The sequence below is a fragment of the Clarias gariepinus genome, chromosome 4 (genome assembly GCF_024256425.1).
Source record: "Clarias gariepinus isolate MV-2021 ecotype Netherlands chromosome 4, CGAR_prim_01v2, whole genome shotgun sequence".
NCBI classification, from domain to species: Eukaryota; Metazoa; Chordata; class Actinopteri; order Siluriformes; family Clariidae; genus Clarias; species Clarias gariepinus.
Genome location: NC_071103.1, coordinates 7,551,859 through 7,563,079, shown reverse-complemented (window position 1 = coordinate 7,563,079; position 11,221 = coordinate 7,551,859). Strand labels below are relative to the sequence as shown.

General features: G+C 37.8%; 2 protein-coding genes across 15 annotated transcripts in view; both read right to left on the bottom strand.

Moving 5' to 3' along the window:
• Positions 1-209: 209 nt before the first annotated feature.
• si:dkey-96n2.3 (uracil nucleotide/cysteinyl leukotriene receptor) lies at positions 210-1,314 on the bottom strand. The gene has a single exon (XM_053493525.1). It carries the CDS (start codon positions 1,297-1,299, stop codon positions 352-354), a length of 948 nt encoding a protein of 315 aa, XP_053349500.1. The 5' UTR covers positions 1,300-1,314; the 3' UTR covers positions 210-351.
• Positions 1,315-8,517: 7,203 nt separating this feature from the next.
• si:ch211-285f17.1 (sickle tail protein homolog) overlaps positions 8,518-11,221 on the bottom strand; it is a 74,295-nt gene continuing 71,591 nt past the window's right edge. For 13 of the 14 annotated variants that reach the window (XM_053493747.1, XM_053493755.1, XM_053493742.1 and 10 more), the window contains 2 exons: positions 11,034-11,171; positions 8,518-9,984 (listed from right to left, as the gene is read on the bottom strand). In XM_053493747.1, the coding sequence (XP_053349722.1) occupies positions 9,490-9,984; positions 11,034-11,171 (633 nt within the window). In that variant the 3' untranslated portion in view covers positions 8,518-9,489. Of the gene's footprint in view, positions 9,985-11,032; positions 11,172-11,221 lie in introns of those variants that run through there. The other variant, XR_008357882.1, reaches the window with a different exon arrangement.

The window sequence follows — 11,221 nt, the reverse complement described above, 5'->3', positions numbered from 1 at the left end:
AGTGAGCATTTTAGGGAGTTTTGTGGGCATTAATAAATACAAATGTTTAGAAATCATGCAGATAAGAATACAAAGCAAATCAGGGTTTCTGAAACGTTTGTGAGTCTGGTGGACAATTTGGTTCAGTTTTTCTTACCAAATCTTTTATACAAAACATTCATAAAAGATTAATGAATGTAGCTAAATGCAAAAGGCCGGTACATCAGAGTGGTTGTGCTTCTTTGCACAAAATTAGTAGATAGTATTCTTTTTTAAAAAATGTTTCAGTGACTATTATTATGGGTTTTTTTTTTATTATGCACTTATATTAAATGTAGGCTTTGTAAATATGTCCAGTGAGAAGTGTCAAGTTCAGGTTGTGGACTGTCGTCTGTCTTGGTTTGTTGCTTTTCCACAAAGCTGTAGCAGAGTCGTCTGGTAATTACGAGCCAGGAAGAAGTACATAACTGGATCCATTATACCACTAACACATGTGAGAGCAGAAGTTAAGCGGTTAGCAAAGGCCAAAGATCTATCTTCATTACTAGATTTGTTGTGTAAGTGGTGCTCAATATAAAGCAAACGGTGCACATGATAGGGCACAAAGGCCACTATGAAGGTAGCCAGTGTCAGCACGATCATTCTGACTGCTTTAATTTGGCCAGATGTTCTCTGGTGAAATGTCATCACTCTAAGCTTGAGAAAAATAAGCATGTAAGATACCATTAGAGTGACCAGAGGAATAGTGATTGCAACTGCTGTTGAGATAAGGGCTTTAAAAGAACTTTTCTCCAAGTATAGCTGATTACAATGCGTGACATTCCTCCCTGATGGCCTCCTGATCTCCGTTTGGGAAGAAATGAGCACAGGGACCATTGAACAAGTCACCAACACCCACAAAATAGCACATACCGCTTTAGCATTTTTACTTCTCCTCAGGGACTGGTACTTCAGGGGCAGACTAAGGGCAAACAGGCGGTCCAGGCCGATGCAAGTTATGAGGTACATGCTGCAGTAGAGATTTATGAAGAACAGGAATCCCACCAGGCGACAAGCTGCATCTCCAAGCAGCCAGGCACTGTTTGAAGCATGATAAATCACACGCATGGGCAGTACCAAAACATAACACATGTCAGCTATAGCCAGATTCAGCAGAAACACCTTGGAAGAGGAGGAGCGCTTGCTATGAAAGAAAACCCATAAGGCCAGCACATTGCACGGAACAGAAACAATGAGAACAATGATGTAAAAGATGGTAAAGAACATGTCCTCTTCATGGGATGCAGGTGAGTAGATGCCATTCTCCACTGAGACATTCATAATTATTCCTTTACTTTGAGTCTGAGAGAGAGAGAGAGAGAGAGAGAGAGTTATGGAAAAGAAATAAAGAGAGTTGATTGGACAGATAAAGTCATGTATATCATGTCTTCATCGAGACATGGAAATTGGACAGTTGTCTCAGATTTGCAGGTTAAATGTTGCATCATTGACTATATGTATTTGCACCAAAATATAAATTAAACACAAATTAATACTAGTAATACTAGCAAATTAATACTATTAATATTTCAGACAGAAGTTTTTTGTGAGGACACTGTGAAATTGTTTGTGCATTAATACTATCATAAAAGCAAAATCAAGAGTGTGAACCAGGGCATCTAGCCCACACAATATAAGATGTCATTGTAAGTGCCAACATTTTTTTCCACCCTAACTTGAATTGTTTATGTCCTCACAGGACCATCACAGGGCGCCACCATCAGGGGGCCTCAGTAAGGCACTTTTTAAACATGAAAAATGGGCACAAAAAAAGATAAGAATTTGGTTAATTAACACCAGCAATGACCTTTCTCCATGTTTTTGTAATGTTATTTTGTAGTGTTATTTCTGTGGTTTGTCTATGGTTGTAAGCTCCTTCAGTGAAAGGCATGTGAGTTCCTACATTAATGTGCGTGAGTGTTATATACTGTAGTAACTGGATGTACAGTAACATTATTGCTATTTTTACAAGCTGAGGAAAGGCAACTTCCCCCAAATGTACATGCTTTGAGGATTTAGCACGCAACATAGCACACATTTAATTCATTACCATAAGAAACATCAGAGCATCATATTTCTACAGTGATACAGCCATAAGTCTTTGTTTTTAGTCTGTTGTTGATCAGTAGCATTACGGGCCAGTGTGCTTATTTTATTTTAATTTTTACTTGTGATGAATATAAGCTTGAAATGCTAATAGTTTGAGATCACTGGATGTAACCCTGATCGGATTGTGAATGCTAAATTTTACAAAGAAAACTCAAACCAGCTCACTTCCAACCATGTACACAGGGGTCGTCACACACTCACACTGTATGATGAATTCTAGACTATATCAGCACCATTTACTAAAAACATATACTTTACTATAAACTTTTCATTAAATTATTTGTCAGCTTGAAAGATTTTTAGAAAATATATAAGGAGAACATGATTCTCCAGGTTAAGTAACGTTTATTAAAAACAGCGATTATACAGTATATTTTGTGGAATTACGTACTTACTGAGAAGTTGTATAATTCTTCTTTTATGGTGATTACGAAGGCTCTTTGGCTTCAGCACTGCTTTTGAAATGACTCTTATCTACACTAGCTGTGTTCACTTTCTTCCTGTTGTGGTTATTCATAACTACAGAAGCCTCCCACACATACACACACACAAACACACACACATACACTGTCTTTCACATGACCATTAAGGTGACTATTTGTAAATATTAACCATTTAATTAAAAATTGCAGTCTAGGAATGCATGAACAGTAAACATGCTGTAAGGAGCAGTTACCATATCGTTCTGTGTCCACTTTATTAGGTACCTCAAGGTTACACGGTGACCGCATGCAGTAAGTGTGGCTGATAGAATGTCCAGTGAATGAAAGAATAAAGATAGATCTGCCTGATAAATCTGAGCATTCGTCTTTTTATACAGCATCATTGAAATAAACTTTTATATTTTACTCCGCGTAACATATATTTATGCCGAGGCACATATAGGATCTGGAAACTTGCAGAAGGAGGGATTTAACAGGTAACAGTGCAGCGACTCTGTGGAGACTATATCATTAAAGGACTGTAGCCAAGCATATTGGCCATTAAGGAAATTTGTGTAATGAGAAGAAATGATATTTGTAATGTTAAATATTTCTTTGCTAGTCTTATTTAATAACTAAAGCTAAAACATGACTCTTTGCTCTATATACGCAGTCAAAAATGATCCACTCCCTGGGTTAAATTAAAACATATCGGCGTTCCGTTCAGGGCTACTGTCACTCCCCAGTCACTGCTGTGCAGGTGTGAAGGTGTTACATCAGTTCCTTTCTAACTGCAGTGTGAGCAACATTGATGCCCGGCTTGTGATTTGCACAGAAGCTGAGCAGCGAGTAGTGATTCGTTTCTTTTGTACTCTGAGGATGTACCTGGTGCAGAAACAACTCACAGAGGAGCGTAAACAGAAGTGGTTGGTTATCTGCAAACAAAATCTGGAGTGATACTCTAAGGAAGGTGAAACTTTCTTAAAGTGAATCATTACTGGTGACGAGACACGGATTCATCACTACGAGCCTGAGAGTAAACGGCAGAGTATTAAATGGAAACATCCTCAATCACAGACAGAGGAAAAATTTAAAAGTCAATCATCAGCTGGAATGCTACAGTTTTCTGGGATTCTCAGGGGCCAGTATTAGGACATTATCAGGAAAATGGTTCAACAATCAACAGAGCTCGTTACAGTGAGACGCTTATTAAAGACCTGAAGCCTAAACTGCAGATTAAATGCAGATGACTGATATCCAAGGGCATTGCGTTATTGCTTGACGATACACGTCCACACAGATTTGACCAAAGCATCTTCCCTATATTCCGAATCTTGCTTCATGTGACTTTCACCTGTTTGGTCCCCTGAAAGCAGCCCCATGAAGAAGTGAAGTAGCTTGCAGCTCAGCCTAAAATTTCTTTTTTTATGATGAAACACATTCTTTTATGAAAATGTTTTTTTTTTTTATGATGGACTATAAAAGCATGTTGACAGATGGACAAAGAGTATTAAAAAGAAAGAAGATTATGTTGAAAAGTGATGCAAGTTCATTTTTAAAAAAGTTCTACAGAGTGTAGATAATTTTTGACTCATCCTTGTACTTTTGTGTAAATATTGGGTATGCCACAATTCTCAATATAATATTGAACTTTTTGATACCACATACATAGTTTTGTGTATAACTAGTTTCTTATGACAGTAGAATAATGCCATAATAAAAGATTTAGAGGAACTGTGCATGCAAGATGGAAGAGGGATGGCTCTCATCAAAATCAAATGTAAGCCTTGAAAATGATGTGTGTCTGCTGCCCACTAAATGTGTTACTTCTCCAAATAAAATAGCCAGTGTGCGTCTATGCTTCCTTATTAAGAAAAGTGTGATGATGACAGACGGATCATGCCAATGTGAGGTGAAGCATAGTAACATGCTGTGTGTCAGGTGCAAACATGCAGAAGAGAAGGTTGTATATCACTGTGGCCAATCATATTCACGCAGACAGTTGTGACTGTACCTGAACACTGACTGACAAAAAATATATATATACTGTATGTATAGAAAACATTTATTCTGGGAATATTCTAATGCCCAGGGGCAGAGCTACGCTGGGGCGAGTGGCAAAAGGCAGCTGCCCCTTCTATATGCTGTGAACTCTCGCAACCAATCCATAAGCTGAACAGTATAAGCCGTGTCCCAAAGCCAAGTCCATAAGTTGGATAAGCTTGGGGAAAAAATAATAGACAGAATGGGAGATCCATATTTTTACGCATCAGGTGTGTGTTCCAGTGTATTATGTTTAGAGCTGCACCTGAATGCCTCACACACACACACACACACACACAGCATTTCTGCCGCTGAGACACTGCTCAATTCACACCGCGAGCTGCTGTAAGAGCTTCTCTGTGATGAAAACATGATGCAGTAATGGTGGTGTGTGTGTTGTGTGAGCCAAAAGTAAAGTCGCTCCCTAAACAGAGTTCATCACAGAAACACAGCACACAAAAATTACACACACACACACACACACACACACACACACACACACACACACACACACACAAGATAATGATAAGCTTTAATGTAATCAGTGATATTATCATGTAATTATTTATATTATTTTAGATAATATTATCAATATTATTATGTACATGTCTGTCTGAACAGCAAAACTGTATAACCTATTAATACAAAAATATAAATTTTCTAGGGTTGAGTTTTATCACATAACACTGAGCTCTCAGTTCAGGTATTTTACATGCCATCAGACTGCTGTGAATATGTTTGCTCTAATCTTACAGAGATTTGCTTGTTATTTTGATTTTATTAGGTTTAAATACGAAGGACTGCCAAAGTTTCATTGAATTCTAACTTTGCATGATGCTCTGACAAAATCTGGCTGGACAGACATACAGACAGATAGACACAAAATTCTCTGAGACTGGTTTGGTCCTATAATTCATAAAACCTAAAAATATCACTAAAAAAGCGAGTTCTGGCCAATGTACAGACAAAACCTTTCTTTAACTTATATATAGATCAATGTGATGGGGTAATGATGGAAAAGAAAGGTGGACACTGTAGAAAAGTCAAAATTGGTTCACTTGCTCATTGTGAAATTTCTTTTCAGTACAGTATTCTCTCTCACACACACTCTCTCTCTTACACACACCAGAATCTCTCTCGCACATTCACTCTGCTCAGGAAACACTGAATAGATGTAGAGTATTCTCTCTCATCAGACACGCCTTCCATGCCTTCCACCTGCCACTCACCTGGCCCTTCACTGCATGGTGCGTGACCACACCACTCTTATCACTATCAATGTTACATCTTTGTTCATTTAATAGTTTTATTAAAATGTATTACAGTCTAGGGTGAGGAAGTATGTGGATATTAACCTTTAATATCATGAAGCTGTAGGTCACAGGAGTGACAAGCAAATAGCAAAACTGAAAATTGAAAATATAGCTTAAAACACTTTTTGATGACGATCTCTGGGCAGGAGGAAGATATGAAGAGAAATACAGAAGAAGAAGTAAGTGGCAGAAGAGACCATGAGAGAAGGGAGAGAGAAGCGCACAGAAAGATATAAGGAAATGAAAGAAGTAAAAGAAGTAAAAATAAATGTGTGAGATAAAGATGGATTATAAACAGATAAAGAGGACACAGTTAAATCAGAGAGAAGGACAGACGCAGGGGTGATGGAGAAAGATGGAGGGACAGGGAAACACATGATCCTGCTATAGTTTCTGTTGAAGCTTGTTGTATGATTTTCTTTTCTGTTTATATAAGTTCCAGTGCAGTAGCACACCATTTGATATAAAACCTGAGGCAAATATGGAACCTTGGGCTAACCATATTGTTTCATCCATAGTAAATATGTGTCGATCAACCGTCCACTGCCTGGAAAAACTGCCTCTCTGACCAGTAGCTTCTTCCTTGAAGTCTTGTCTGAGATTGACAATAGGAGTACGTAGAGGAGCAGCAAGAAGAGGTTTCAAGAAGTTTTGAGTCTTCCAATAGATTAATCCAGGCAGCAGGTAGAAGTCTAGGAGATCTCCTGGCCTGGGTCTTATTTAAATACTTCAGAGCAACTGAAAAGGGAACTTATGAATTTTGTGGTTGTGGCTCTGTTGACGTTCCCCAACACATCTCGCTGAATGTCGAAGCAGAAGCACAAATACGGACATGGGTGAGAAACATCACTCCTCAACCTGTTGGTGCAAACCACCTACAGGACTCTCCATCCACAGCCAACACTCAAGCACGCCCCCACTGTCACGGGCCTACGATCCTGCTTTACTTACCAGCTCTTTCTGGAAGAATGTGCATTCTTGAACAAACTTAAGCAAAGTATTACGTTGACTGTGGAAGGCTCTAATTATTTGATTCAGTCCAAGCAATTTGAAGGCAACACAAGCAAACACCAAATGTATGTACATTTCTAAATGAATAAAGATACACAATTTAAGACTTCAAAATAAGAGCAACTCCAAATAGACCATAACTTAAATTTACATTTAGGCATTTGGCAGACGCTCTTATCCAGCTCTTGGAAAGAGGAAACAAATCAGATACATTTTGTAAACCACATAACTGACAGTTACGCGTGTTAATGTCCTTGTTCAGCAGGTTTTTAAATAATATTACTTAATAACATTACATGAAGCTCTTGACCTATATCTGCATGATTAAGTAATGAGATATCTGCTTAAATGTGTGAGTGTAGATTTTACTATAGGAGTGAAATTTGCACAGTAATTAAAATGGAATTGAAATGTCTAGTGCGGGACAGTGCACCTCCAGGTTCTGAGTTTGATTCCCGCTGCAGGGTCCACGTGCATGAAGTGTGTATGGTGGGTTTCTCTGGGTACTGTTTTTTCCTCACAGTCCAAAGACATACAAATTATCCTAATTAGTGTTCCAAAATTATCCATAGTGTGTGAATGAGCGTCTGAGTGTATGTGTGCCCTGTCCAGCGTTTGCTCTGCTTCGTGTCTCCTGGGATAGGCTCCAGGCCCGGCGACCCTGTACTGACAATGAGTGAGTACAGTAAATGTCTTTAGCCTGTCTAATTTAACTGTAAGGCATCAGCATACATAATAACCTGTTTACTCTCTCAGGCAGTTCCACTGTTGCCTCTGACTTGCTCATTATTCATAACCTCTCTTTTTATTCTGTGTGCAAAAAAACATAATCTAATCATAAAAATATCATCTGATCGTAGCAGGTCTCAGTATTATACAACAATATACTCAGTTAAACAACATACAACTTTTTTTTTTTCCAGATTAATGTACAGAAACCATGGCTTCTCTAAAATCATTGCTTATGTCTTTCCCTCTAGTCATTGTGTTCACACACCTGAATGCTCCAGACCAGCAAACTGCCAAAGCTTCTGCTTTTATAGAGATCTGCACACCTGCTACTAATCAGTGATTTGAGGGCTGATGATTAGTGGCACCTCTAACTTACCCTCTTAAATCCTGTGGAATCAGTGAGGAGGTACTTAGTTCTGCACAGGTTTTTTCATTTTGGTTTTATTTTTGTTAAATAAATAACGGCATGGTTAAAAAGTTAAATGTTGTTGTATGAGGTTGTATTTTCCTGCTATGATCTGAAGATTTTTTTTTATTGTTTATATACAAAAATCTAAATTTAAAGGCTGTATATCTCACCCTTTAAAAATTGACACAGTAACATTAAAATCTTTTATTTACTTTACTTTTAATGTTTTAATGTTTTGGGGGATCAGTGTATCTGGTTGCCTCTGACTGGAAATTAGAGCTTGACTGAATGAAGATATGATTTAAAATGACCCAAACGTCAACATAGTAATTACTAAATGCAAAAAATGCTTTCTTAATGTTATTGAAAATATTTTTAAGGATAAGAATAATTAAGGAATCCTCCAGGTTTGCCCTTAAACACATGCAGAAGATTTAAAACAAAATAACAGAAAAGACAATTCAGATGACAAACATGCAAATGTTTAATGTATTAATTCTTGTCTTGCCATTAGATATTTTTAAACTGTTTGGTTTTTAAAGCTTTACACAAATAAAAAAAAATGTCTATTTACAAAATGCAGACATGGTTACTCTATTACATGACATTCAAATTGCAAGAGATCTCTACAGATACAGGAAGACACAGAAATAAACTTTGGTGTATTATGCAACCAAAATTCAAGGAAAACTCAAAGGACTATCAGTTAGTATATACAGGGGTAGGACACTATTTATAAAAGCACAACTTAAAAGCCAAAATATTACAGTAAAGCTAGATAATTTTATATGGGTAGATTTGGTTGAACTAGGTTCATTTGTTTTCAACAATGAGGATGCAAAATAAAGACATCCTTGACAAACAGGCACAAAATTACTACTGACTTTCATAACAGTTTAACAGGCAGTGAACTTGAAAGAACACAAAAATACCAATTGGGTATTTTTGTCTGGGCGATACTTTATATATACACGTTTGTGTGTGTATATATATATATATATATATATATATATATATATATATATATATACACACACACACACATACACACTTGATACTATAAACCAGACAGATCATACTTATTGCTCCCATCTGTCAGGGTAAATTGACCAACGACCAACAGATCAAAATTATATAAACATCCAGCTCGAACATAAACACTCACTAATTAGTATATCAGTTTTCGGTCTCTATGACTTTTAAAAAATTTGCCGTTAAAAACTTGAGTGAGGAGCAAAAAAAAAAAAAAAAAAAAGCAAATAGAATTGTATGACTAAGAAAAAACAACAGACAGACTGGATATCTACAACACTGGATGTAATGTAAATGTTAGATAATCAGAATAAAAAACAAAAACAAAGTTATACTGTTGGGGAGCAAAGTCGGAGCAGCACTACCTCATTAGTGCAAAAGCAAATGATGGCAGAGCATTCTATGAAGTGTCCTTGGTGGTTGTTGCTGTAGGGATAGCTGATTTTGCAGAGTTCCCACTGTGCGGTCGAGTGTAACTGACGAAGCTGGGAGTGTGAATGGTTCGGATACTCTTTGAAACCTGTGACAACATGGTGGGGGATAGGGGAGAGTGGGAAGAGGAAGAAGAGGAATATCGTCCATTTTGGGTCTGTGTGGACAAGGACAGGGTTTTAGTATTGTGAGTGGACTGTGCAAGCTTACTAGAACCATTGGTCAGAGGGGAAATATGAGAGGAAGAGTTGGGAATTGAGCGAGGGTTGGGGATAGAAGATTTAGAGGAGGAGGGAGAAAAAGAAGAGGAAGAGGGAACAGCAGAATGGTTAACAGGGTTAGTAGCATCGGGCTGAGAAGCACCTTTTCCTGCACTAGTGGAAAAAGCGGGGATTTTAGAAGCAGACATTGTAGGGGAAGTGGACTTGGAATCTCCTCCAGATCTTTTAGCACTTCCATTAGCCTGTAAACAAAGATTTCACAAAAGATGGATATTCATCCCTAAGGTTTGTCATGATGCAGATGTGAAAATGTTCAAACATTTGAGTTACTCTAATAGAAGTAGTTAACATGTAATTCTTACAAAAAATCAAAGACAGAATATACTAACATCTAAAACAAAATCACAAACACACACACACACCCGCACACACAGACAGACACAAAAATAAAAGTATGTTATCATCCATTGGTTCAGGGCTGAAATTGAAAGCTAAGAGTGAAAACTGGAGAAAATAAATAATGTTTTAAGATTATTTATATCCAGAGAGTAATCCAAAGTGTCATGGAAATCAACCAGTTATACAAGACCAGAGAAGTGGAGGTGCACTGCAGAAATGTTTCCACGGGATGTTGGAAGTTTAGTAGCAGGTTCATCCTGAAATTAGTAAAGTGGACTCGTCCCTTGAAAGGTGCACATGGGAAAGTGTCCGATATTAATTTTAGGAGCACACGGGCAAGGAAAGTTGTGTCATGAGAAACAATGATATCTGTAGTGTTAGAATTGGTTGGATGAGGATGCAAAGTAAAATATAAAACTTATGATGTAGTATTAGTTAATCTCAAGCAGCATCTCCCCAATGCACAGTATAGGTAAGGGTAATGAAAAAAGGGATAAAGGAGAATAAATTGTGACAGCAAAATTATTTTAAATTATCAGGAAATTATTTTAAAATGTTGGTGTCCTTTTGACCTAAAACATAGCACCAAAGCCCAAAGCAAAAAGAATTAACAGACGCATTCCATTATGTTAAAAGAGACGCATCATGCCTTGCAGTCGTCACATGCCTTCAGCCACAGCCAATGAAAGCACAGTCATCAACATCTCATCCAGTGTTATTGTCAGCACTGAGGTGATCACACAATAGACAACTGTTCCAATTTCTCCTGTTCCAAAGTTTTTGTCCATTCCTTAAATACCCACACTATAGTTCTTTGTTCTGTCAGAAACATGCTCTCATCTAAATGTGTGATCACTGGCTGAGTGGACCAGTGGTCCTATGATAAGACTACCTGGCGAAACTGCCTCTGTGAGTCTTGCAGCTTTAGCTGTTTAGTTGCCCTCTCTCTGTCTGAGGTGCCCAGCTGCTGCCTGGTCTTGGCAGACATGGGCACTGGCATCCGACTAGTAGGAGAGGCCACGCTGACATTCTGCAAAAGGGATTTAAACCAAACAAGAAATAAAAATAAAGGAACTCAAA